This window comes from Drosophila miranda, chromosome 3 (assembly GCF_003369915.1).
Source record: "Drosophila miranda strain MSH22 chromosome 3, D.miranda_PacBio2.1, whole genome shotgun sequence".
NCBI lineage: Eukaryota > Metazoa > Arthropoda > Insecta > Diptera > Drosophilidae > Drosophila > Drosophila miranda.
This window is the reverse complement of record NC_046676.1, coordinates 15,318,874-15,342,130: the sequence shown is the minus strand read 5'-3', so window position 1 is coordinate 15,342,130 and position 23,257 is coordinate 15,318,874. Positions and strand designations below refer to the sequence as shown.

Sequence of the window (23,257 nt, the reverse complement as noted above, 5' to 3'; positions counted from 1 at the left end):
GTTAAAATTAAGTTTTCATAAACAATTTCTACTAAATTAATTTCATTGCGTGGTAATTACACGTGAACTACATTTGCTACATATTAACTATATTTGTATGTAATTGCCAAATTGCGGGTTTTATTTATATGGAAGCGACAGTGTGGAAAACGTCCGTTATTTACTGTTTAACATGAATTTTTTCCAGAAAATTTTGAAAAAATTTCGATTTAGATGGAAATCGATCAGGGATATGGATTTAAATGGCATTTCTACACGGTTTCGACATTGGTGCATTGGACAAGAGGGTGAGTAAAATATACTGGAAAATACTAGATCATTTTATGAAATGTTTAAAATTGGCAAAGTGAGTGAGCTAGACATGGTGGCAAGAAAATCAGTACGACCGCGGACCCTTTGATAAAATATACGGTCTCACCCTCAGAAATACACCGAAAAATACCGTCTCATTTTTAAAATATACCGTTTTTGATATTCCGTCGATATTCGATAAATACCACTGAACTGATCGAAATACAATGCGGCGTATAACATCCACCGTCAGCAGGAAATACGGAATTGGAATTTATTTTGAAAATAATTTTTCAAAAAAGATGGCAGCGTTGCAGCAAATTGTGCAAAACAATGAACGCGCTTCAGCGTTGGTTGACTCCCTCAAGTCAGAGGCAAGTATTACAGGGCTCTGTGAAATTCTATTTTCATCTCAACTTTGCGAAAACAGATGGCCGGGATCCAAAGTCAGCTCGTGCTCCGCAAGAAACAAGAGCTAATCAAGGAAAACGCCGCACTTGAAAAAGAAATCGAAGCGGCTCTGGCACAGCTAGTGCAACTCGAACTACGAAATGGCAAGCAGCAGATATTGGTCCCAGGCTCCCGAGAATTCTGCACCGACGCCGCGGCGGAAGCTGGCTCCAAGACGGCAGCAGCTGCCCCTTCAAATGGACCCGCAAGTGAAGCGAAAACCCCTTCCGCTCCACAAAAGGAGAAAAAGGTGAAGGAAAAGAAACCTGCTGCCGAGAAGCCCAGTCCTGTCGCCGAGGCTCCAGTTGATGTCGGCCGCTTGGATCTGCGCGTGGGAAAGATTATTGAGGTGGGTCGTCACCCCGATGCGGATAGCTTGTATCTAGAAAAGATTGACTGTGGCGAAGCCGCCCCACGTACGGTCGTCTCAGGCCTGGTCAAGTTTGTGCCGCTGGAGGAGATGCAAAACCGTATGGTTGTGGTAATGTGCAATCTGAAACCAGCTAAAATGCGTGGCGTGACCTCAGAGGCCATGGTAATGTGTGCATCGACACCGGAAAAAGTGGAAGTGTTGAGCCCACCTGCAGGCGCAGTTCCCGGCGATCTGGTTCACTGCGAGGGATACACACGGCAGCCGGATGCTCAGCTAAATCCTAAGAAGAAGATCTTCGAAACATGTGCTCCTGACCTAATGACCAATGCCGACCTGGTGGCATGCTACAAGGGCTCAGCTCTGCATGTTCCTGGCAAGGGCAATATTGTATCTCAATCCCTGAAAAACGTCAATGTGAAGTAAACCAATAAACGAACATATTCTGACACTCGCGCCTCGTAGTCCACTTACTCAGCGTTTCAGGGATTTAATTTTATTTTACATCAACATAACGACATTAAATTTAGTATTAACAGTATCTTTTGTATATGAATAGATAAATTATATGCATAATATATACTCCGTACACAATTTGGCGGTGAGTGTGGTATTGGACTTCCTATAACTGACTGATTGTTAGCGATTACGTTGCTGCTGCTGCGGCACGTCGGTACGGTATATGGCATTGGAATTGGACTCGACGACTATAGTCTTTGTCATTATGTCGTATGCAGTTCTGTTGTTCTTAAAGAATATCATAACAACGCAGATGGGAAACAGCAGCGTCATGACAAGGTTCTTCGCGAGGGCCCGTGCGAATGCCCTCAGCAACTTTGGTGTCTCAGCGGGATAGAGCAGGGCTCGCAGTGGTTCCCGCTGCGGCTGGAAAACAAATTGTGGCAAGACGGGCGCCTGCAAAGGAAGAACTGCTTCCACATAGTGTATGCGTATCTTCATCAGCGATTTTCCAGGCGTAGCTCCGTTGTACCAGACCGTCCAAACAGCCTCATAACAGCATACTATCATCTTGGTTAGCATCTCGATCATGAGCAGATCGGATGACATATTTATAAAGTCCATGGAGAGGTCGAAGAAGTTCACAAAGAGATCCTCGTCTTCCAGCGTTCTGCGCATGACGTCCTTGTCAAAATCGATCTCAAAGAGATTCACTATGCCAAAGGTAACAATTATTTTCAGTATGAACAGGATGAGCATGTCAATGGCCTCCGCAACGGCTCGTTTCCAAAACGGCGCCACCACATACTCATAACCTCCCACACGCTGAATGGTCTCTTGCTGCTGGACTTCGTCCAGCACCCGGAAGCGGTGGAAGGCGGGCGGAGCTGCTGCGGGAGCGGTGGCATTTCCAGTTTCCTGTGCCCGTAGAGGGGGACTCGACAGGAGGGGATTCGTCTGAAACAGTTGCGGGTAGTTGGCGAGCAAGTAATATGGAAACAGCGCCATTGCGTTTTGGGAGATGGATGCTTGCTTTGCCCATTCGGAAAGACTGGCGAAATACGCTTCCTTCGTTGTCAGGTCCTGGCTGACAGTGGGGTCGATTTCTTCGATTTGCTCGCTCATTTCTCTCGAGAAAATAAATTTATTTGTTATGAATTTTCTTTACTACTCGGTTGACGTGTATAACATCGATGTTTGCGTGCCCGATGTTTATATATATCGATACCAATATATCGGAAGGGCATCCGAAGGGTGTATCCAACAGTTGAGTTGAGGTTTTTTGAAGGGAGGATTTACCCTGATTTTCACTGACATGGCCGTTAACCAGGTGCCGACTGATCGAAGAAGTCGGTGTAATCCTTTAAATAGAGCTGCAGCAGGTTGGCGTAGAGCATGTGGTAGACTAGCTCCGCCCGAAGCCCCTTATCATGCGGAGCGCCAAGCGCGAAACGCCTACAAACCTTGAGCAGATCTTTACAGTAAATCAGCGATACAGAGCGGTACAGGCTTAAAGTTTTTGTTTGCAGAAAATTTGAATCAGTGTCTACAGAATCACTGGTTCCACTGTGAAGTCCTTGCCATCTAGGTTCAGCATCACTGTGTCCACGTCTGGTATGGACTTGTTTAGCCTCGTCGTTAGTTCATCCGCGAGTCTCTTGTCCTGGGACCCCATGTTAGAGAAAAGCAGAAGACTCTTGAAAGTGGTATTAAGAATAAATGCACGAGAATTTAAATCAATTAATATTACACAGTTCGAAGTTGTTTAATTTATTCCTTAAATGTAGCCACTTACAAAACGAATGCATACATTAATCCGCCGACACTCCAGCCATGATATTTAATAATCACCTTGAGAAAAAAAATGAGAGATTATCTTAAGATACGGAGCATTTAAAAGTACAGAGCCAAATCTTTTACTTTACATACTTTTTTCCTGCGTGGACTATTTAGGCATATAGAAGGTATAAGTACCTATTAAATACCTAGCTAATATTTCAAAAGAACATGTACATTTATTTCGGAAGTGCATTAGTTGCGTTGCTTTTAGATTTAGTTAGATTTTTATTATTTTGGTGTTACACATAGTTATGGTATAATTGGAATAGATTCGACGAACGGCCGCCGTACTGCACTCCCTGCTAAGCTTGAACATTATCTAAAACATGGCTCGTCGCGAGAGGCAAGTGGATAATTCTGCTATCAATACGTATGTTTTGCTCGAACAAGTCTCAACACAACTAACTAACTGGCAAGTTGTACATCAAATGGATATAAACAAGTATTACTTATCATCTCATCTTGCACACATGCTGGAACACGAGACATACGTTTGTCTTAAAATTAATTAAAGGAATACATATACATAAATACAATCTGTATTTATTGCCAAACATTACCGATATTTAAGTTTCCGAATTGCTGGTTCAGATTGGATGGTACTGAGGAGGCAGTGGGGCCAGCCGAGGTGGGGAATCCAATCGGACCGGTTTGGGGCGCCATAGGCAAGCCACTGGATAGAGGTTGCATGACATTCATGGAGAGGCCCGCCAGCTGCGGGTGTTGCTGCTGCTGTGGAACCGCTTGTGGGTGTGCCCCAAACAGGGGCATCCCACTAAGAATGCTTTGATTTGTCTGCATCAGATTCGATCCAGATCCTTGCACGGGCAAGCTTCCGCCTGCAGCATACGGACTGGTCCCAGAGTTTAGAAACTGGCCACCGCCAAAGCCGACTCCACCCACTCCCGCCAGGCTCATTGAATTGGCACTCGAGCTGATGGGGGCGTTGCTGAACGCGTTTGGGGCAGCCATTACAGGAGCATTGTACATGCTAACGGAATTCGGCGGCGTCATAAACTGATGCGGAATCTGCTGCTGCTGTTGCTGATGCATGTATCCCCCAGGAGCCATGCCTGTGAATCCGCCGAAATTCAGTTGAGAACTATGAGTGGTAGGTGCATTTCCATACAAGGCGAGGATACTATCCTTGGACAGCTTTCCAGACTGGTCCTTGTCACTGGCCCCGTTCCCCAGCGAGCCTTGGTTGAAGAAGTCCTGCTCCTCCTGGGCCAATGAATTGGGTTTTGAGGCCAGCAGGGTATCCCCATTGTTCCCATTGAATTTCTCTTGCTGGCCTGTGGCAGTATCAGTCGGGATGATGCCACAGCTGCTGGCACTTAGAAAGCTGGTGAAACTTTCGTTTTGAAGGTCTTGGCTAGCCGTGGTGGCAGCCCCGCCGCCGATTATTGGCTTAGTGGGCGATGAAAGTCCCAAAAGATCACTTTCGCCGGCGCTGCTATTGCTGCTATTCAATTGTACACGATGTGTGGTCTTTGGGCTGCAGCCGCCGACTTGGTTCGGCTTGGGCTTGGGCAATGGGGCGGGTAGTGGCGAGTTTTTGGATGCAGTCGCCGAGGTGGAGGCCCGCTTGTCGGAAGCGCTAACAACGCCACTAAGACCCAAGCTGGCTTGTGTACTTTTCTTTTTCCTCTTCTGCCGCTCTAGTTCTTCATCGATTTCTTTGGCCCAGTCTACTTTGGGTGGTGACGGCGGCACCCATTCGCGGGCCAAATACTTTTTGTGTTCGTATTTTGCGCGAATAAAGTTCTCCAATGCGGTGTCCACCTGTGGTCGTCGGAATCCGTCTGGAAGCTGCGCCTCGTACACAGCGCGGGCCCTAGAGTTTCCCATTTGCTGCAGCGAGATCACTTGCTCCGGCGTCCAGGTATCCAGATTCACCGACTTCACACGTGATATATGAACGCCCAAATTCCGGTGGATGCCAGCGCAGCGGATGCACAGGAACATGCCCAAGTTCCAAGACGCCCAGCGAGGACCTGTTAATGAATGCAGTTCATGTATTATAGTGCTTTTAAGCGACTGTACATAGATTTACATACATATGTAAAAGATAAAGATAAATTCTTTGCAATCCTGGCAAGCAATCAATTTTATTTATCTCACGAGTCCGCCCATTCTATTCTGTTTACAATGTGGTGTACATATGTACACATATACATAGATAAGTATGGATGCATATGTGTACCGATGCACATCCGTGCGTCACCAGGAGCGAAATTTATCATAAATTATAAATTATGTATTGCACCTACCCTTGGCATCGCAGTCAACGCAATATTTGTTATCTTCGTCGCGTAGCATTTGAGTTAATAAGGTTTGACATTTTTCCTGTATCAGTTTGGTGCGTTGGCCTGCATTTGAAGAACTCATTTTCTTGCACTTGTCTCTTCGCTCCGCTCCGATGTATTGTATTGGTATTTGTGAATGTACGAGGATGTACGTGTGCGCTAGTGCAACGTGGCGTGGGAGACGAAGAGGTTTAGACCTTATCTATTATTTTGCATGGAGACAAACAAGCAATTTTTAATTTTAATTTTATCAGAAAAGTTTTTTACCGAAAAGCAGTGTGACCGCGGACTTATCGTTAGAGTATACCGTCCGACCCTCAGAAATATATCGTCTCATTTGAAAAATATACCGTAAATATACTGAAAAATTCATGTTCTATTATACATATTCCTCGTTTTTGATATTCCGTGGAATATTACTAGGTAAATAAAACCCTCAGCCCTGCCCACATAATTTTATCCGATTAATGAATCAATTTTCTACCTGACTGGCTTATCTTAACAACTTGCTTTTATTGGATCTTGTCTCACTATGAAAATATCACTATCGATATATATATTGTGTCCGAACGGCACCCAATGTATGATCAGTTTATATATACAATCTTATATAACTTATGCAAGATATTTCTGCACTGCACTTCGTCTATCCGCCGCAAGGCCTCAATTCCGTTTGATAATAATCCAGCGCATTCATTGCTAGCACAATTAATACTAAATTTGTGAATAAATATTTAAATGCACATATTATCGATATCATGGGCGCGCCAACTAACCGCAAAACACCGACGACATCGGGCAGACTTCGGTTTTCACGTGCGCAAAGCTTTCCTATTTACTTTTTAAAACGGAAGTCTTGGTGTTTGAAAAACAAATTTATTTCAAGATCGTTACATATGTGTGTAAAAAAAAATGTTAAGGTTCTGGAACTTCCTGTACTTTTTTTGAAATGCAACAGTGTGTACGGCCTTGCCAGACGGTTTTAGGAGTGCCGCTTCAAAGCAAGCCACCTTTCAAATAGATTGTTTACGATTTGAGTCTACCCAAATAAAATCGTATATTTCAGTAAATATGGAAGTCCTGAGGAAAAAACTAGACGCGTGCCGTCTTATACTAGACAATAGTATTGAAACCACTAGTGTCAGAAATATGAACTGGCTGAATGTACGGTAAAAGGTCCGCAATGCCAGAGAAGATATTGCAATGCTTCTTTGTTCGCAGGACTTCTGTGCGGCTCTATTGGAATTTGCATCTGCTGTCCACAAATCTTTGAGCGACCGGAAGCAGAACGACAAAAGCCACGCGTCCGAAGAATTGGTTTGTCTTTGCCTCACCCAGATTATGGTTTGTGTGCGGCAGGTAGAGTGCACAATGAAACTGGCGTCTGGCTCTGCAGTTTCGGTAAATATCTCAAGAAAATTGCATACATACACATATTTCTGCATATCTTTCATTAGGCGAGCCACCTCTATTTCCTCGATCGCATTCGCTGGTGTCTGCAACGCCTGTTGCATCTTTATTCGAGGGAGGAGGCGGCAGAAGATAGCCAGGGGCGCTCCTTTCTCAAATTGCTAGATTCCACGCTGGACACATTAGCTCTGTTTAGTTCGAACAATGAAGAAAACAGTGATTTAATGAACTTTCAGCATACACCTTCAGAAATCCTGGGCCTAAGCGGACAGCTGCGCGTTAACATTGATTTGCTGTTGGGCCAAACATTGGGGTTTGCGAATGTGGCCCTGCAACAGGATAAAAGGGCGCTAAGTGCACTGTGCCAGAAGGTAGGCAGATCGATGTATCTTACTTTTTATTAGACTTATATTTTGTCATCGAAGGTAATTCGTGAACTCAACGCATTTCAAGATGAATGCAAAGTCCCGAACTCTTCGAACTCCAATCTCAAACTGAAAGCCATGACACTGGAACAGGCGCTTTATCAGCTAGAAGATTTCATTAATGATGCCTTGCTGCGTTTGGTGTTCACCTGCTTTTTAGATTTTCAAAAGTTCTCAGTGGACAAAATCCGCACCCTTCTGAAGAGCAGTTCGGATGATGACGCTATAGCTGATGAATTCATTGCCGATTTTGATGTGAATATCGATCGAGCCACCCAGATTGGCATTTTTGCAATTGCCTTTGCCCCCAACTTGAAAAGTATGCGATCCTTATCTTTTGAATATCCTGAATTGAAAAGTGCGCAAATCCAATTAAATATTTTCCGATAGTGAAAACGATGATGCGCAGCTGTCTGGCTTCCTTTGAGTCGTTGGACACCACCCTGATACCTTCCCTGCAGGCCAACGGTTCCGACCTGCACTCCGACGTTTTGGAGCAGCACTTCGACGAGGAAGTGGCAAAGTTTAAGGCTACTCTGCAGGAGATCATTGACAGTCGCGCGTTTCTTGGCTGTTGTTTGGAGATACTCACGTCCGGCATTAGTGCTGCCGAAAAGCACTACGAAAAGGTCCCATTAGAGGACTTGCTGGAAATGGCCCTGTTCGTGCTGGAGCATTTTCAAGTGGAAGTCAATCGAACGGTTTTGGCTGAAACAAAGCTTCAGATCGGGCAGGAGTACTTGCAACAGTTCATCCGAATACTACGCGAGTGCAAGGCCATTCTGATGTGTGCGTCCCAGGTGGAGCCAAAACGTATCATCAAGCGCTTCAAGATCCTGCGGACGATTTTGCGCAAGCTTCATGGCTGTATCGGAGCTTCAAAGTATCGTGAAGAGGGGCCCGACGACTTGGAATCCCATTTAATGGACGAATCCCAAGAAGAACTGACTGAAACAGTCAGCTTTTTACCCAGCTTGTCGGGCATTGCGACTAGTCAAGGCAGCATCCTCTACGACACAGCGCGTAGGAGGAGATTGGCTAGAACCCACGATACAAGGCCTAAAGAAAGTTATCATCAAAACATAAAGTCAGCCAATTACAGTGTGCGCCGCCGTAAGTAAAATTGCAAGCATTATGAGTTCTGAAATATTCTTGAAAATATGTACTGATTTGCAGGAGAAAGTCTGCGCACTGCTATGTTTAAGCGACAAAATATGGCGGAAAGCAAACGCATTTATACCACAATCAGCAACCAATCCGCAAACCTCCAGATAACTGGTAAGTCGGAAAAGAATAATTTGTTTGAATACACAGTTATTTGAAATATTTTTTTTAGATATACTCGAACAACTCACTGGAATGTCCACTGGTGTCTTTGAATGCTGACGCGGACCTTCCGTCATCAGATTGTAAATAATTGAAAATAGTCTTAAGCACTCCGTAATCGAAGGCTCACGATTTGAATTAACGTACATCACAAGCTAAATGCCATTGGGCAGGTGCGACGAGTACAGGGAGACATACACACGCAGATATGTATGGAATTTTGATGGTGGAGAGTGTTTTATCCGAAACAGTGGTTTGGCTGTTGCAAAAATAAAGCAATAAATTAAGTTAAATACCAGATAAGAAGTACATTCGGTTGTACAACGGAGTAGCAGTGCTCTTTTGGCATCTAAAGGCTGCCCAATCGAAAGATGTGAAGCCGTGTGGTCGCAGTAGTCCCTATCGATTTTCCGACTCGAACAGAATAACTACTTTAATCATTGGTACACACTTACAGCTATTGTTGAGTGTTTAATAGTCAACCACAAATTCTGTGTGGTTAGACGATAGACCATGCAATCGCCATTTACCGAAAAGTTCATTTCTGAGGAAGAAGTCGAGGCCTCGTCGACGGCCAGCAAAGGGAGAAACAACCACCATGTGGTCCCGCTGGGAATCCTCATGGTACTTTGCACAATGTATCTCGTGGTTGCTGGGGCGCAACGCAATTACAGATACTATTTCGAGCCCGGCGTCGCTGCCCTCGACCTACACGCCCCCGATGTTTCTCCCGATGAAGGCTACCCGCAGCTGGAAGCTATTGAGGATGAGCCAGTAAACAACCTGACATGCGAGAAACTGGATATCTTCCAAAAAGAACCCGCACAAGAAAATGACAGCAATCTTTCTAGCAAACAAATGGCAAAGCCATATCAGTCCAAGGCTGGCAAGCGAACAAGAAATGGAGCAACTGGAGTCGGGGCGAGCAAGCGCCTCCGAGGTGGTAAAGCTGTGGAGAGCAACAGGAAGAAACAGGAAGCCCCAAAGAAGAGCAACACCGCAGAGCCCATAATATATCTCTTTGCCCTGGTATTTATTTATCTGCTGCTAAAAGCAGCATCCGACATCAATCAGCACTACAAATCGGTAAGAATAATACTTCGTAGGACTTATGGGAATACACAAGTACTAAAATTACATGATTTCTTTGTATACTAACAGCAAAACAAAGGGGACAAACGCTTGCGCCGTTGTTCGTTGCAGTCCTATGCCCAAATACACAAACAGGATCGGAGGGCCTCAAAAGGTATTTCTCCAAAAACTTTGCCAAAATTTTAGGGGTGTTATGTAACTCGCTGGGCCGGAGATTACACATCTGATCAGGTTAATAAGGGAACAACTTAAACATCTAAATGTACTCTACTCTACTCGTATTTACTACTATTTGTGTATTTAGTAAACTTCCTCTACTGCGAAGCACTGTCCACTCATACATGCATATATGCATATGCATGTGTGAGAGCTACCTTTCTGACTATTTCAGAAAAACAAACCCTTATATATTGTATACTTTTGATCTGTACAATCCTTCTATGGCACCTCTATACTTAGTGATAACTCTATATGTACTAGTGTGTTGATATATGTTTTTGAATCGTCCTCACACTCTGCCTATCTTCACTCCTGTGCTGTGTGAAACTGTACTGAATGTAAGATATGTGTATATATGTGTCTATGTATCTATTACTTACTGGCAAACTCTGTCCTACTATACTATATATGTATGTAAGTAAAGGTAAAATAAATCAATTCTTGTGTGCTTCCTGTGATCACTTTATGAGTATGTAGCCATGTCTATGAGATTGCGTTTCATTTATTTGACTTTCCAAATGGGTGTTACTGTTACTGAAAACATTGCCGATCTCCATATGAACTGATCTGATACTATCTGATCTTCACTTTCTGCACGCACACACGCTTTCACCCGCCTTTCATCACAGTACTCGAAGAGGCGGCGATTTTCCGACGCAGCCACATACTATTGGGAGAGGTGCGGTCCGTGTCGGTCGATCGCTATAAGTACACACTGAACGAGGAGGGATACCACACCGTGTGCACCCCAAAGACACTCGATCATCAGCACAGGGCCACATCACCGTTAGCTTACAGACCGGCAGGAGATCCTGCAGCACGCTCGGGTACAACACACAGTCACTGTCACGGTATGGTATGTCACGCAAACAGCTCTAAGCCAAACTGTTTTTTCCTGCAGAAACGCGCCTCAATCGCCGCTCATCCGTCCCCATCAGCATAGACTATCAAACAGTTCATGTATCAAATAGCAGTCCATACTCTTCCGAATTGGCCAGACGCGGCTCTGTTATTAGCCTCACGGGTCCTAATCCGCCAAATGTAGATCCAAATGCTGTGCCCAGTGGATCGCTTGACTTGAAACGTCGCGTCCGTATGATAAATCGTCATTAACTATCGCGTCCACCCATGAATGCTTCAGCAACGATCCACAAGACAATCGAATCTATTGAAAGAGATTACAAGAGAACCTACCCAGAAAGAAGACTACATTATTTTCCCAATATTAATTGGATAAACCATTGTCATGTGTGTGTTGTTTTTTGTTGTTCTTAATGCGTTTCTTTTAATCAGTTAATTAGTTAATTAATTCATTAAACTATAGTATTATTCAAGTATTTTAAAACGCACCCGCCGATGCAATCGCGAAGACACCAAAAATTTGTACACACGTTTCCCGAATTGCACAAGCGGCGAGCGGCGGAACGAGCAAAATGTATTTTCCTCCATCCATCGTGCCGATTACTATGGTACATTATTCTACTTAAGGCAAGATTAAAACAATCTTAGGCTAGCGTGCAGCTTAGTTTGGAGTTCAGTACCTACAACATTACCATTAACTACGAGCTAGCTACAATCTTGTCATGCTCATTGCAGTGACAATTACATACGTTTATGTATCTAGATTGTTAGGTCGATCTTCAAAGCGGATGACAGGGTGTACAAAAAACTTAATGACATATTTATACTCGTATCGTATTGGATTATTGAGTCGGAACGGAACGTTAATTTAGAGATAGTTATATGGAATATGGGCTGCAATCAGCAGGGGCACGATATGGCTTAGATCTAGTACACTTCAAGGATATTCTACAAGGATTCTTCTTTATCGATTTTTGCGCTAGCTTCTCCTATTACATTAAATTTTAAAATAAATTACGTATTTTAATTGCATGTGGTTAAACAGGAAAGGACAGGACAGGTGTTTATTCCGTTGCATTTAACTAAGCTCGTTACCCTCGTAGAGACTCTCGCAACTCTCCAGCAGACGCAGCACCGGCGATATGTCATACGGATAGAGCTGGCGGGAGACGAGGCGCGATATCTGCAGGCGCAGTCTGATCAACACGCCCATGGCCTCGTCCAGCATGGCGTTGCCCATGCCAAAGCTGTGGCAGCTGTGCACAAACATGGTCCAGTTCATGCGGATGTACTTGAGCAGGCGCAGCAGATACAGCAGGAAGCAGGTCTCGTTGCTCACCAGCAGGTCCAGCAGCAGGTCCGAGCTATTCGAAGTCATCTTGAGGAACTCCAGAAACGTATACACAGGGTTCAGCATGGCCACCAGTTCGGGAAAGGCATTGTTGCGAAAGGAGATGCCCGACGTCACGTCCAGGGTGCAGACCATGGCCTCAATCAAATGATCGTCCTGGTCGTCGAATAGGTGAATCAGTATCTTGCTGAAATGACACTCCGGGTGGAACTCCAGGGTCTGCTTGATGAACGTTTCCAGCTTGCTCAGCACATCCCGAATGGAGCGCTCGATCAGCATCATGTCCTGGAATGCATCGTAGTCGCTCGAGTCAATGGACGAGTCGGACGAATCGCTGCGGATCTCTTTCACTGTCACCGCAATTGACTTTAGCACCAGCAGCACCATCTTCTGCAGCAGCGTCTTGTCCATTTCTATTGGCGCCCCATCCTCGCCTGCATCTTGCACTGCAGCATCCGCCGATCGCGCCATCGTCGCTATGGCGATGGCACCATTCGCATAAACAAGGGGTGTGCCGTTGTAGCCAATCAGGCTAACCATATTGTCCGGCTGGCGTCGCGGCAATGATTCGAGTATGCGAAACCCACGGACATGACACACGATCTGGTGGGCCAGCTTGCAGGTCTCTTCGGGCAGCATGTCCTGCAGCGCTAGCGTGGAGCCATAGCACAGCGCCTCATTGAACAGGCACAGCATTTGCTTGTACACGGTGCACGACAGGCTGTGGTTGAGCAGGAGCTCAAACTTGTCCAGCTGTGCGTAGTAGGGTCTTGTCTCGTCGATGGACAGATTGGCCTTGACCGAAATGATGTTCTCCCACAGCTGCAGAAAGTTGAGAACGCAGTGCTCCGCCGTGTCCTGGTGGGTGGGAGCCATCAGCTCCGACATGTTCTTCACCAGCGTGGGCCACTTGTGCTCTAGCTTCTGTATCGTGATGCACTTTAGATGTGTGGTGTCAAAGCTCTCGGAGTCGGTGAGAGTGACCACGTGACAGCCGCCGGGTACGGATGCGGGTTGTGCGGGGTGCGGGCTTATCGAATCATCATCGTACAGGCCGCCATTCCGCCTGCGCCTCTCCGTCTCTCTATCCCTGCTTTCAGGCTCCCTCTGCCTCTCGGCATCGCCCGCTGCATCCTCTCTGAATTGTAGAGCAAAGTAGTTGGTCGCCAGCGGCTGGTCCTGTACTGGAAAGTGCATGTAGCTTACAGCGGCATCCGCTGGCACGGCAATGGACGACGCAGCAGCACCAGCAACACCCGTGGTACTCGTCATCCAGTCATCATCCAACGGATGCGTCTCTATATCCTTCCATTCGACAATTCGCTTGATAATGTCCAGGCTAAAGTGGATCTTTTGCACCGCCGCCTGGTCGAGAAGCTCGAAATTGAAGAGCTGGTCGACGATTTTCTGCAGCCACTCATCATTCAGTTCCTGTTTAGCAATCACCAGAAATGCGGCTAGCACACGTCCCGCCAGAAATTGCACATAGGAATTGTTGTAGCCAGCCAGCACGATGATCTCGTCGATGAGCTTGTTGTCGTTCCGAATGAGGGCATCACAAACGTCCATTATTCTCGTACAAATGAAGCCCTTGGCATTCTGCTTCAAGTAGATGTCGAACAGCAGCTGCAGATTGGACAGGAACTGCAGCAGCTTGTTGGTGGGCCACTCCCTAAGGTAGGCGATCCGTTTCTGGCCGTTTGTGTCCTGCGAGTAGTGCGACTGGAACGGCTTACGAAGCGTTCGCTCCGAAACACCACACAGGCACTGGCGCGTCAGTGATTGCTCGAACTCCAACATATCATCAATCGATGAAGAAGCCGACGCAATGCAGGTGCTCCTATTGCTAATATTACAACTACTATTGCTGCTGCTACTGCCGGTGGTTATGGTCAGCAGTGCTGGCAATTTTGCGGCGCGGTCCACTTCATCCTTCGTGGCCTCTGGGTCGGTTTGCAGCTCGGATTGTGGCAAGATATTGTGGACTAAGCTCTGTACACTGAGCAGCTGCGCATAGGAGGTTGCCCTCGAGCTGCATGGCGTCGTTGTGGGTGAGTTGTTGGTGCTGCTGGGTGTGGACAGCGAGTGCGTGGAGGACGATGACAGCGATGAGCATAGGTGATGATTCTTATTGTTGTTGCTATTGGCATCTAGGGCATCCCGCCGATCTAGTATATCCGGCGGTGACGGTGGCGGGGGGGGCAATGACTTGGAGCCAACTTTGATTTGCTTCTCAATTTTCTGTCTCTTGGTCTGCGGCTGTTCGTTGTGAGCGGTGGCAGCCGCCGTTGAGCAGGGGCAAACATCGGCGATGCTGCCACTTGAACCACTGCCAGCTCCGGCTCCAGATCCAGCTCCAGATGTGCTGTCCATCTTCAGTGACGTACCCGACGTCTTTGGAATATTTACTCTACTGGCTAATGCTTCACGTATCCGCTGCAAATTATAGGTCCGTTTAGCTTATAAAATCAAAACAGCTCACGAACCGAAACCACATACATACGAACAAGTATTCCGATTTTGTTGGCGTTGCACTGCCACAGCCCAAGCCAAGAAACAGCTTCCGTGCTACGCACACACAGGGTTACGTGTGCGAGACTCGGTTCCTTGGTTGGAAATGCTCTTTTCTACCAGTTTTGCCTGTTTATTTATGGCAGATGCAGTCAATATACCTGTAGCCAGGTGGGCTGATGGCTTTTCCTAACATTTTTTACTACCACAATATGTTTTTTAGACACTTGTTGCTCACTCTCGCCACTAACATGCCAATGTTTGTATTAGTTTCACTTCACTCTCTCGACGCTGCTTTTGCTCGTCTTTCACTACGGTTTGCGACGCACACACAGCCAGCTCCTCTTGTTTATGAAATTTGCACCACTTCTATATTGTTTTCTATATTTTTGTTGAAAAAACAACTACCCTACCTCTCTTTCCGACACAAGTAGCCCGTCGCCATCTTTAGGCAGTGCATATTTTTTTTCGTAAAACAATTTTTGTTACTCGTTACTGGTTATTTGCTGCTAATGGGAGGAAAAAGAGGGTATGAACACCACGCTAAACGGCCCAGAAAGTGCAACGCATGCAAGGTAAAATCCACCCCATTTGCCTAATATACCTTGAAGGCAAAAAGTCGATTTTGTTCCCATACGTAAGGTGAGGTGAGGTTTGTGGGAATCTTGCAATTTGCCTTGGCTGTTTTTTCTGTTTTCCATACCCTTTTTTTTATAGCCCATTCAAAATTACGACTCTTTTTTTCGTTGCAGAGCGCAACGTGTGAGCAATCAGTGTGACCGTATTTCACATTCAATGAAATATCAAAGTCTGAAATCGATAAAGGTTTTTCTCAGCTGATTTTAGATGGATACACAACATTCAAAAATTAAAACAAGGACATTTAACGGTACAACAAAGAACTCCGCTCCAGCTTGTAAAACCAAGTCATCCTATTTTTGCATGGTTCATTTAGTCTTTCGGGAGAAGAACGCTCAGCCGCCTATAATCTGCCACAAGGCCATCGGGTTTTTCACACCCAATCGTCTCTCCCAGAAGAATGACATTTTCCCAGATTTTAATTACAAAATTATCTTTGAGTAAATTATTGACAAACATTTCATCAGTGTTATAATACCCTCTTTTCCCGAGGGTATTGCATTGCTATCGATATTATCCATTCGATAATTGGCAATTGATATTAGTAGTCGATAGTTGAGACACTTGGCAGCCCTAGTTTCACAGTGGTACCACCCTGTCAGAAGAACCGCCAGTGACGTGACAACTCTGAGTCTTGTTTTTCATTTGACATTGGAGGAACTTTGTAAAATTTTTGGAAAAAAAAATAAAATCAAAAAAAATCAGCTGTTTTTTAATAAATAAAATCAAATATTTATAACGGCGAAGCTGTGGGCCTGTTTTCCGGAATTATTCCGGATTTATAAAAAAAAGAACCTGTGTCAAGTGGCCGTATTTAAGTGAAGTTTCGCGATTTTCTCGTGTTTTTTTGCAACTTAAGTTTTTAACGAAAAAAACCTCCCAACCTCCCCCAAAGAAAAATGGCCGGAACCACCCCCCTGCCCCCTCTAAACGAGGAGCCCGCTTTCAAAAAACTCCAGGAATACTACGACGCCAATCACAATAAAATTGTTATTAAAGATTTATTTTTTAACGATCCGAAGCGATTTTCAAAGTTCAGGTGAGTTCATTTGCATTAAAAAATAGCATTTCATCAATTAAAAATCAATTAAAATGATTGGTTTGATTAAGAATTAAGAATGAGTATACCAACAAGTTTGCCAAACCCCAACCCCCCCCCCTCCCCCTTCCACCACCCACCCGTTTTTCCTGGCATAGGGTCGAAGTAAGGTTTTTATACCCTATTAAAATTAGTATTGGGGTATATTCGTTTTGTGGTGAAAATGGATGGAAAATGGACCCCATAAAGTATATGTATATATTCTTGATCAGCATCAATAGCCGAGTCGATTGAGCCCTGTCTGTCTGTCCGTCTCTCCGTCCGTCCGTCCGTCTGTCCGTCCGTCCGTCCGTCTGTCCGTCCGTCCGTCCGTCTGTCCGTCCCCTTCAGCGCCTAGTGCTCAAAGACTATAAGAGCTAGAGCAACGATGTTTTGGATCCAGACTTCTGTGATTGTCACTGCTACAAAAATATTTCAAAACTTCGCCCCGCCCACTTCCGCCCCCACAAAGGGCGAAAATCAATTTCAAAGATACGAAAAAACTGAAAACGCAGAATCGTAGAGGAACCAGATCGTATCATTATTATAGCCAGAATCAAGAAAACAATTTCATTCTCTCTCGCTCTGTCTCTCTCTAACACACAGGTTTCATGGTCGGTTTGGCCAATTGCAAAATGTGAGTTCCTAGATCTCAGAGACTATAAGAGCTAGAGCAACCAAATTTGGTATCCACACTCCTGTTTGATCTCACTATAAAACGTATATCTCAAAATTTGGCCCCACCCCTTTCCGCCCCCACAAAGAACGAAAATCTGTGGCCTACACAATATTGAAGATTCGAGAAAACTAAAAACGCACAATCATAGAGAATGACCATATCATCAGATTGCTGAATCTGGATCAGATCGGTTGCGGTCTCCGCAGCAACTCACAGCGTTCCCCCTCGTTTAAGTTTTTTAATTGGGGTAATGGGATCATATTGTCTTGCACGCAGCGTTACAGCCTTACTGGTAGATTTTCCATTTTAACTTTTATGTTTTTATTTCAGCCTACGCTTGCGTACCCCAAACGATGGTGAAATACTTCTGGACTACTCCAAGAATCGCGTCAACGATGATGTCTGGAACTTGCTCATCGATCTGGCCAAGTCGCGGAGAGTGGAGCCAGCCCGCGATGCCATGTTCAGCGGCCAGCACATAAACATTACCGAGAATCGTGCCGTCCTGCATACGGCGTTGCGGAACCGGAGTGCGGACGCCGTCCTGGTGGATAACAAGGATGTGATGCCGGATGTGCGGGCCGAGCTCCAGCACATGAAGGAGTTCACCAACAAGGTAATCTCTGGAGTGTGGCGTGGAAGCACTGGCAAACAGATCACCGACGTGGTCAACATCGGAATCGGTGGCTCCGATCTGGGACCCTTGATGGTTACCGAAGCTCTGAAACCCTATGGCAAGGGCTTGTACTCCCATTTCGTGTCCAACATCGACGGCACCCATATGGCGGAGGTTCTGAAGAAAGTCAACTACGAGACCACATTGTTCATTATAGCGTCGAAGACGTTCACCACTCAGGAGACCATCACCAATGCGACTTCGGCCAAGACCTGGCTGTTGGAGCATGCCAAGGATGTAGGTGGATTGCCAGGTGCTGGTGTATGAATTTACTATAGATTTCCCCCATTCTCCCCTTCTAGGCGGATGCCGTTGCCAAGCATTTTGTGGCTCTGTCGACCAACAAGGAGAAGGTGACTGCCTTCGGTATCGATAGCGCCAACATGTTCGGCTTCTGGGATTGGGTGGGAGGACGCTACTCGCTCTGGTCGGCTATTGGGCTTTCCATTTGCTTGTCCATTGGGTTCGAGAACTTCGAGCAGCTCTTGGATGGTGCCCATTACATGGATAATCACTTCAAGACATCGCCGCTGGACAAAAATGTAAGTCAAGATTGATATTTGTGGGCAGCTCCTATGTTTAAATATTTGGTTTTTTGGTTTTCAGGCACCTGTCATTCTGGCTCTGCTGGGCGTCTGGTATTCGAACTTCTACAATGCTGAAACACACGCCCTACTGCCATACGATCAGTACTTGCACCGCTTCGCTGCCTATTTCCAGCAGGGCGACATGGAGAGCAACGGAAAGTTCGTAAGCAAGTCGGGCAAGCCAGTTAAATATAGCACCGGTCCGATTGTGTGGGGCGAGCCAGGCACCAATGGCCAACACGCCTTTTACCAGCTTATCCATCAGGGCACTCGCCTGATCCCATGCGATTTTATTGCCCCCGCCCAGACGCACAATCCCATTGCCGGCGGCAAGCACCACAAAATTCTACTCTCAAATTTCCTGGCCCAAACGGAGGCTCTAATGGCCGGCAAAACGTCCGATGAGGCCAAGCAGGAGCTTACCAAGGCCGGATTGTGCGGCAACGAGCTGGAAAACCTGCTGCCGCACAAAGTGTTCGCTGGCAATCGGCCGACGAACTCAATTGTGGTGAAGAAAGTGTCGCCATTTACACTGGGCGCATTGATTGGTACGTTTGGCCGAATTGAATTTCACAAGACACTTTAAATAATTATTGATTTCGTTTCACTTTCAGCACTCTACGAGCACAAGATCTTCGTGCAAGGCATCATTTGGGACATCAACTCGTTCGATCAGTGGGGCGTTGAGTTGGGGAAGCAACTGGCCAAGGCCATCGAGCCGGAGCTCGACACTTGTGTCGAGGTCTCTTCTCACGACAGTTCCACGAACGGTCTAATTAATTTCCTTAAGGCAAACTGGAAGTAGATTTGTTCGACCATTTGTTGACAATTAAAATGAGATGAAAATGTTCGCGCGAACACACACACAAAAACACCTATTAGTAGTTCCTGTGCTGTTATTGGATGAGCTTCTACTTATGTATACTCAAACTACCTATAGAAAAGAAACCAAACCCCTGTTCTTGGCACAATATTCTACCATATTTATAGATTGGAATTGGAAATGAAATGTTTACGTTTGCTTGCTAATGACAAAATCTTATTGTCGGAAATTCAAAAATAATTGGCTCCCTATTCGTTGTTGCACGTAGTTAATAAACACAAATAAAAATTGCATGGAATTCAGTGTGAAAAACTGCACTAGTTTAATTGGCTGGGGGATAGGACAATAAAGAAATTGCAATGGTACCTAACCTAACGTATAGAGGAATAAACTAATCCGCTGATTCATTGGAGTCAGTCGCTTAATCGCTTAAATCATCATCGTCATCGTCCGAGCCTTGAGTCATTGCCAGATCGTCCTCATCGGCCGCCACATCATCGTCTGCTGCCAGGTCTTCGTCTGCAATACTGTTTAAGCTGATGTTCTGGTCTTCCAGATCGCTCCAGTTGCTATCACCCTTTGCGCTATCACTCTGCGTATCGGCGGGCTCATCTGAAGCACAAAAAAGTTGATTAGTTTAGTGGGACTATGGTAAAGAATAATTTCACAATACCAACCTTCCTCTTCTTCGTCCACAATTAAAACGTTGCTTTCGTTCAAATGGTTATCTGCATTTCGCTTCATTTGACTGATGATCAGGTTGACGCGTCCAGATATTCTAAGAGTAGACATTACAAATCTGACTTTAAACAGTACATATACAAAATATATTTAACTGAAATAAAAAAACACCAAATTAAGCTAAAATGGAAAACCTCGTCTCGGACTCGGATCTAAATGTGCGAAAATATTCGCAAGTTTCCATTCTGATGAATTCGCGACGATTGAACAGGACTTCGGACAATGAGCATGACGGTTTGAATGCGCTAGTCTCCCCCATGGGCAATATCGCAAGCATCGCCGATGCAGTGGCCCATTGCAATAAGCCAGTTTGTGATGACGCCGACTTGCAGTGCGTCATGGACTTGGTCGATTCCACCATTTGCGAAGCCCTGACCATAGTTCAGTCCGATCCACGGGGACTGTTTTGCTACAAGCTTCCAGAAAAACCGAAGCCCGTGGTCAGTGTGGTCGATTTTACGGTGACGACAATTGCCGACAGGGAGCATGAAACCACTACTGTTGCCACAAAAGTTGCAGTGGGTGAATATGGTCCGAGCTCGGGCTCCAGCGGATTGCTTCGCAAACCGACGACCATTGGGTCATTCGAGTACAGCACTGTACTTTCCGAGATCCAGGACTTTATTGGCCTGTGGCAGCTATCGCCAGACACAAAGTGTGCGGTTCTGAGCAACCCCATTCAACACGATATTCCCATCAAGGGAAAGATCTACTTTGCCGATGCACATTTCTCACGGCCCACGCCCCGCTGTCCTAACCCACTGGCAGTGGCAAAGGTGCGATTCATCATAACCGTTTCAAAGCTGGTGCAGAAGCACTATCCAGTAATGATCACATACCGCTTTGAGGGCTACAACACTCTGTACTATGCGGTGGGCGAGCGTTCGCAGAGCTCGTTTTCTTTTCAAAGATTCTACATTGATACCATACTGCACACCAAGTTGGCCTTCTACGCTGAGATCTGCGAGTGCCGCCACGGCACTGTGGAGAAGCCGAAGAAATCCACAAAGACCAATAAGGGCAAGCCCTAATGCGAATTGAATGCCAATAAAACTGTTTCGATTTACCAAACACTTACTGTAGTGCCTCCGAAAGACAATGCATGCGCTGCTCCGCAACACCAAGACAAATTCCCAACTTTTCGCGCAATGCCTGTTTGTCTTCAGACATCAAGGCACTCGTGTGCGTGCAGGCCAGTACTTGCAGCCAGCGTATGGCTGATGTAACACTGTAATTTAAGGAGCCACTTAAGTAAATCCGCCATTCAGTGTGCACTCAACGAAATATGTGCTTACTTGGCATGCTTTCCTTGTATAAGTATTGAGAGTTCGTTCACCAATGGGTTGACATATTCGAGCGGCAGGCGGTCTAATGTCAACTGTATCGTCTCCGTGTCATGGGTACTGAGGACTGCGTCAATCATGCTAAAATAGAAGACTGTTGAGTGGGCTCTTCAGCATACAATTTATATCAGCAACATACGTCTGATCTTTGCTGTGCAGTGCCTGCATCAGAAGCTGTGTCTTGCTTTGTGTTTGCAGCTTTCCAGCACCCTGTTTGGTGGCCTTGATTTGCAGGTGCTGCAGGCGCGCCTCCATTGGAACGTCGTTTTGTACTTTCTTCTGGGAAATCGGCAGAGCACTATTGTACTCCACAATCTTCTGACTCACTACAGGAGCGAGAGTTTTGTGGGCGGCCTGCAAGGCCTGGTCTTTGCCCTTTTTCTTAGCATACAGCTTCTTCGGGTCGGCGCGAACGATAACATTCAATTTCTCAGCATAGTTAGGGGTAATGCGTTCGAATTGTATCTGTTTGCGATTTCCGTAACCGAAAAGAATCTCGTGCGAACGATTTGTGTCAGTTACAAAGTGAGACGCCAGAGCATGAATGGGCTCGACCGTATCGGCGCCATCCGAAACGATTTGCAGGGAGGTTTTCGGCTTAACGAACTTTTCGGCTGATAGACTACGGATAGTATAAGCATGATTATGTATTATTTGTTTAAATCTCAATGGTGTACCTGTTCAAATTCAACAGGTATATGTGTATGATGCCGTTGCGCGTCACACTCGCCACCCGCAGCTGTCCGTCGTCGTGAACTTCGCTGGACAAACAGTACGACAGATCCTCCATGAGCAGCGTACAGGAAGAGGCCTTGTTTTTGCCCTTCTTCTCAATCTTCCAGAAGCAAATGACTCTCTCCATACGAGCTGTAGTCAGAACGAATTCATCATTGTCAGTGCACATAACGCTGCTGATGGCATTAACCTCGCCAGAGTGCCCGGTAAATGTTTCCACCAACTCCTTAGTATCAACATCATAGACCTTCAACTGGCGCGAGCCAACTGCCAAGGCCCGGCTCTTTGAGAGATACACAATATTTCGCGGCTTTTCGGGCCCAACCTGCCAGTCACTGATGCAGCGTTCTTTCTCCAAAGACCAGACAAGTGCCCGGCAATCGGCTCCCACGGTATACAAAAGCCCCGCGTTGTCGTAAGCAATCGAGGTGACTGGACCATCGTGACTGTCGCCACTCAGAGTACGTTCAATCTGCAATGGTACGAGAACATTACTGGGGATTGTGGTTCCATGAACTAATCAATTCTTACCTTTCCCTCGGCCAATGAATATATAACAACGCCGCCTTTCAGCGTGCCGAGAGCAATGTAGAGTTGGTCGCTGGGCGCCTCTTGGGTCGGCAGACTCTTTCGAGACCTCTTGGGCCGCTGCGCTGCCACCAAAACCCACGTGAGCGCTGTGCAGGGGCCAGATAGCTGCAGGTTCGGGGTGAACTCCTGTTTCAGCGTGTTCGTTTCTGTGTTCCATACTCGCAGTATTCCCAGCTCGTCAACAGAAGCAAAGAGTTGACCACCATTGGGCGAAAACCCCAACACGTGCTTCTTGCCTTGCGACATTGTTATTTTACAAATTTACGTATTTGCGGCAATGGGGCTTCTATCGATTCCTATCGATAGAAAATTTGAATATATCGGTCACCAAATGGCACCGATGTTTTATTTAAAAATACCCCAGAGACGGGTATGCAAAAACTCCCAAACACTAACCACTATATATACTCAACTTTGCCAGTAGTAAACTGTTTTTAGATTTAAATAGTCTA

General features: G+C 45.8%; 9 protein-coding genes across 10 annotated transcripts; 5 read left to right on the top strand and 4 right to left on the bottom strand.

Annotated features, from left to right (window-relative positions):
• Positions 1 to 501: 501 nt before the first annotated feature.
• On the top strand, positions 502 to 1,566 carry LOC108159051 (aminoacyl tRNA synthase complex-interacting multifunctional protein 1). Its single transcript, XM_017291983.2, has 2 exons — positions 502 to 665; positions 722 to 1,566. Exons 1-2 carry the CDS (start codon positions 519 to 521, stop codon positions 1,535 to 1,537), a joined length of 963 nt encoding a protein of 320 aa, XP_017147472.1. The 5' UTR covers positions 502 to 518; the 3' UTR covers positions 1,538 to 1,566.
• LOC108159052 (protein FAM8A1) lies at positions 1,555 to 2,786 on the bottom strand. The gene has a single exon (XM_017291984.2). It carries the CDS (start codon positions 2,693 to 2,695, stop codon positions 1,751 to 1,753), a length of 945 nt encoding a protein of 314 aa, XP_017147473.1. The 5' UTR covers positions 2,696 to 2,786; the 3' UTR covers positions 1,555 to 1,750.
• Positions 2,787 to 3,306: 520 nt separating this feature from the next.
• Positions 3,307 to 6,021, bottom strand: LOC108159049 (stromal membrane-associated protein 2). Its single transcript, XM_017291981.2, has 2 exons — positions 5,683 to 6,021; positions 3,307 to 5,406 (listed from the first exon to the last, which is right to left on the bottom strand). The coding sequence occupies exons 1-2, from the start codon at positions 5,798 to 5,800 to the stop codon at positions 3,953 to 3,955; spliced, it is 1,572 nt and encodes a 523-aa protein (XP_017147470.1). The 5' UTR covers positions 5,801 to 6,021; the 3' UTR covers positions 3,307 to 3,952.
• A 668-nt stretch (positions 6,022 to 6,689) lies between these two features.
• On the top strand, positions 6,690 to 9,177 carry LOC108159586 (serendipity locus protein alpha). The gene is made up of 7 exons (XM_017293036.2): positions 6,690 to 6,882; positions 6,940 to 7,119; positions 7,176 to 7,499; positions 7,554 to 7,872; positions 7,944 to 8,666; positions 8,730 to 8,831; positions 8,890 to 9,177. Exons 1-7 carry the CDS (start codon positions 6,790 to 6,792, stop codon positions 8,937 to 8,939), a joined length of 1,791 nt encoding a protein of 596 aa, XP_017148525.1. The 5' UTR covers positions 6,690 to 6,789; the 3' UTR covers positions 8,940 to 9,177.
• Positions 9,178 to 9,273: 96 nt separating this feature from the next.
• Positions 9,274 to 11,371, top strand: LOC108159587. The gene is made up of 4 exons (XM_017293037.2): positions 9,274 to 9,965; positions 10,041 to 10,125; positions 10,820 to 11,017; positions 11,092 to 11,371. The coding sequence occupies exons 1-4, from the start codon at positions 9,393 to 9,395 to the stop codon at positions 11,301 to 11,303; spliced, it is 1,068 nt and encodes a 355-aa protein (XP_017148526.1). The 5' UTR covers positions 9,274 to 9,392; the 3' UTR covers positions 11,304 to 11,371.
• A 68-nt stretch (positions 11,372 to 11,439) lies between these two features.
• On the bottom strand, positions 11,440 to 15,494 carry LOC108159585 (protein lines). Of its 2 annotated transcripts, none has more exons than XM_017293034.2 (2): positions 14,906 to 15,494; positions 11,440 to 14,838 (listed from the first exon to the last, which is right to left on the bottom strand). In XM_017293034.2, exon 2 carries the CDS (start codon positions 14,773 to 14,775, stop codon positions 12,130 to 12,132), a length of 2,646 nt encoding a protein of 881 aa, XP_017148523.1. In that variant the 5' UTR covers positions 14,776 to 14,838; positions 14,906 to 15,494; the 3' UTR covers positions 11,440 to 12,129. The 2 variants fall into 2 exon arrangements, with proteins under 2 accessions (XP_017148523.1, XP_017148522.1); XM_017293033.2 differs by having other exon boundaries at positions 14,902 to 15,493.
• Positions 15,495 to 16,182: 688 nt separating this feature from the next.
• Positions 16,183 to 19,698, top strand: LOC108158954 (glucose-6-phosphate isomerase). Its single transcript, XM_017291781.2, has 5 exons — positions 16,183 to 16,591; positions 17,640 to 18,222; positions 18,288 to 18,527; positions 18,592 to 19,120; positions 19,187 to 19,698. The coding sequence occupies exons 1-5, from the start codon at positions 16,452 to 16,454 to the stop codon at positions 19,375 to 19,377; spliced, it is 1,683 nt and encodes a 560-aa protein (XP_017147270.1). The 5' UTR covers positions 16,183 to 16,451; the 3' UTR covers positions 19,378 to 19,698.
• On the bottom strand, positions 19,694 to 23,099 carry LOC108158953 (WD repeat-containing protein 43). The gene is made up of 7 exons (XM_017291780.2): positions 22,746 to 23,099; positions 22,157 to 22,686; positions 21,619 to 22,101; positions 21,432 to 21,560; positions 21,215 to 21,364; positions 20,073 to 20,173; positions 19,694 to 20,007 (listed from the first exon to the last, which is right to left on the bottom strand). Exons 1-7 carry the CDS (start codon positions 23,049 to 23,051, stop codon positions 19,817 to 19,819), a joined length of 1,890 nt encoding a protein of 629 aa, XP_017147269.1. The 5' UTR covers positions 23,052 to 23,099; the 3' UTR covers positions 19,694 to 19,816.
• Positions 20,173 to 21,216, top strand: LOC108158956. The gene has a single exon (XM_017291783.2). It carries the CDS (start codon positions 20,262 to 20,264, stop codon positions 21,165 to 21,167), a length of 906 nt encoding a protein of 301 aa, XP_017147272.1. The 5' UTR covers positions 20,173 to 20,261; the 3' UTR covers positions 21,168 to 21,216.
• Positions 23,100 to 23,257: the final 158 nt, after the last annotated feature.

What these genes read in the sequence shown, in the direction of transcription:
- LOC108159051 (XM_017291983.2), top strand. Translation starts at nt 519, where the DNA reads ATGCGGCGTATAACATCCACCGTCAGCAGGAAATACGGAATTGGAATT. An exon ending in TTGACTCCCTCAAGTCAGAG is followed by an intron (nt 666 to 721) that starts GCAAGTATTACA and finishes TTGCGAAAACAG; the next exon opens with ATGGCCGGGATCCAAAGTCA.
- LOC108159052 (XM_017291984.2), bottom strand. Translation starts at nt 2,695, where the DNA reads ATGAGCGAGCAAATCGAAGAAATCGACCCCACTGTCAGCCAGGACCTG.
- LOC108159049 (XM_017291981.2), bottom strand. Translation starts at nt 5,800, where the DNA reads ATGAGTTCTTCAAATGCAGGCCAACGCACCAAACTGATACAGGAAAAA. An exon ending in CGTTGACTGCGATGCCAAGG is followed by an intron (nt 5,407 to 5,682) that starts GTAGGTGCAATA and finishes ATTCATTAACAG; the next exon opens with GTCCTCGCTGGGCGTCTTGG.
- LOC108159586 (XM_017293036.2), top strand. Translation starts at nt 6,790, where the DNA reads ATGGAAGTCCTGAGGAAAAAACTAGACGCGTGCCGTCTTATACTAGAC. An exon ending in TAAGTGCACTGTGCCAGAAG is followed by an intron (nt 7,500 to 7,553) that starts GTAGGCAGATCG and finishes TTGTCATCGAAG; the next exon opens with GTAATTCGTGAACTCAACGC. An exon ending in CTTTGCCCCCAACTTGAAAA is followed by an intron (nt 7,873 to 7,943) that starts GTATGCGATCCT and finishes ATTTTCCGATAG; the next exon opens with TGAAAACGATGATGCGCAGC.
- LOC108159587 (XM_017293037.2), top strand. Translation starts at nt 9,393, where the DNA reads ATGCAATCGCCATTTACCGAAAAGTTCATTTCTGAGGAAGAAGTCGAG. An exon ending in GGATCGGAGGGCCTCAAAAG is followed by an intron (nt 10,126 to 10,819) that starts GTATTTCTCCAA and finishes CTTTCATCACAG; the next exon opens with TACTCGAAGAGGCGGCGATT. An exon ending in AGATCCTGCAGCACGCTCGG is followed by an intron (nt 11,018 to 11,091) that starts GTACAACACACA and finishes TTTTTCCTGCAG; the next exon opens with AAACGCGCCTCAATCGCCGC.
- LOC108159585 (XM_017293034.2), bottom strand. Translation starts at nt 14,775, where the DNA reads ATGGACAGCACATCTGGAGCTGGATCTGGAGCCGGAGCTGGCAGTGGT.
- LOC108158954 (XM_017291781.2), top strand. Translation starts at nt 16,452, where the DNA reads ATGGCCGGAACCACCCCCCTGCCCCCTCTAAACGAGGAGCCCGCTTTC. An exon ending in AAGCGATTTTCAAAGTTCAG is followed by an intron (nt 16,592 to 17,639) that starts GTGAGTTCATTT and finishes TTTTTATTTCAG; the next exon opens with CCTACGCTTGCGTACCCCAA. An exon ending in TGTTGGAGCATGCCAAGGAT is followed by an intron (nt 18,223 to 18,287) that starts GTAGGTGGATTG and finishes CTCCCCTTCTAG; the next exon opens with GCGGATGCCGTTGCCAAGCA.
- LOC108158956 (XM_017291783.2), top strand. Translation starts at nt 20,262, where the DNA reads ATGGAAAACCTCGTCTCGGACTCGGATCTAAATGTGCGAAAATATTCG.
- LOC108158953 (XM_017291780.2), bottom strand. Translation starts at nt 23,051, where the DNA reads ATGTCGCAAGGCAAGAAGCACGTGTTGGGGTTTTCGCCCAATGGTGGT. An exon ending in ATTCATTGGCCGAGGGAAAG is followed by an intron (nt 22,687 to 22,745) that starts GTAAGAATTGAT and finishes GTACCATTGCAG; the next exon opens with ATTGAACGTACTCTGAGTGG. An exon ending in TGTGGACGAAGAAGAGGAAG is followed by an intron (nt 20,008 to 20,072) that starts GTTGGTATTGTG and finishes TTTGTGCTTCAG; the next exon opens with ATGAGCCCGCCGATACGCAG.